The sequence below is a fragment of the Psammomys obesus genome, unplaced genomic scaffold (genome assembly GCF_907164565.1).
Source record: "Psammomys obesus unplaced genomic scaffold, mPsaObe1.curated_primary_1811, whole genome shotgun sequence".
Lineage (NCBI taxonomy): Eukaryota > Metazoa > Chordata > Mammalia > Rodentia > Muridae > Psammomys > Psammomys obesus.
In genome coordinates this window covers 44652184-44653123 of record NW_026585895.1, presented here as the reverse complement: position 1 = coordinate 44653123, position 940 = coordinate 44652184, and the positions used below count along the sequence as shown (strand labels likewise).

Below are 940 nucleotides of genomic sequence, written 5' to 3'. Positions count from 1 at the left end.
TACCGTCCATATCATCACCTACTCCAGAAATCCGGAGGGAAAAAGTTTTAGTGGGAGGATCTTATGGATGCAAAGGGCTTGAATGAGAGCATCCTGACTCAGAGAGGAGATTGGCACCTCGGTCTCTAAAACCAGTGTGAAATGGAAGCTAAGGAGTTGGTCAAAAAACAAATATATATGAATATATATATATATATATATATATATATATATATATATATATATATACATACATCTATTCGGATGGGGAAATGAGAGCTCCAGCATACCGAGCCACACAAGTTTCTCACAATAAAAGGAGAACTCTCATCCTCCAAGAGGCCATTTAGAATTTTTTAACTTGTATGGTGTTACTGTTTTGTATCTATTTTTAATCTAATTTCTTTAACTAAATATATTTTAATTGCAGTGGGATTTCATTGAAGGCCAGAGGGTAGGAGAGACACTCTCTTAATCAACCGGTTCTTCACACCTTTCCCAAATTCTTCCAAAATCTATCCAGAGACAGGGAGATGAACAACCACAGCAGCAGCACCTCAGACTTCATCCTGCTGGGTCTCTCTTCCAATCCCTGGATGCAGAAACCCCTTTTTGCCATCTTCTTCACCATGTACCTGGTCACCGTGGTGGGGAATGTGCTCATCATCCTGGCCATCCGCTCTGACTCCAGGCTCCACACCCCCATGTACTTTTTCCTCAGCAACTTGTCGTTGATGGATATCTGCTTCACAACAGTCACTGTGCCCAAGATGCTAGTGAACTTGCTCTCAGAGACAAAGACTATCTCCTATGTGGGATGCCTCATCCAGATGTACTTCTTTATAGCTTTAGCAAACACTGACAGCTACCTGCTGGCCTCCATGGCCATTGACCGACTGGTGGCCATCTGCAATCCTTTACATTATGATGTGGTGATGAGGCCACGACGCTGCCTCCTCAT

General features: G+C 42.9%; 1 protein-coding gene across 1 annotated transcript in view; it reads left to right on the top strand.

The window, feature by feature from the left end:
• Positions 1–512: 512 nt before the first annotated feature.
• Positions 513–940, top strand: part of LOC129671107 (olfactory receptor 1L4-like) — a 13539-nt gene continuing 13111 nt past the window's right edge. Inside the window, exon 1 of the mRNA XM_055599728.1 lies at positions 513–939. Coding sequence (XP_055455703.1) covers positions 513–939 — 427 coding nt within the window. The remainder of the gene's footprint in view (position 940) is intronic.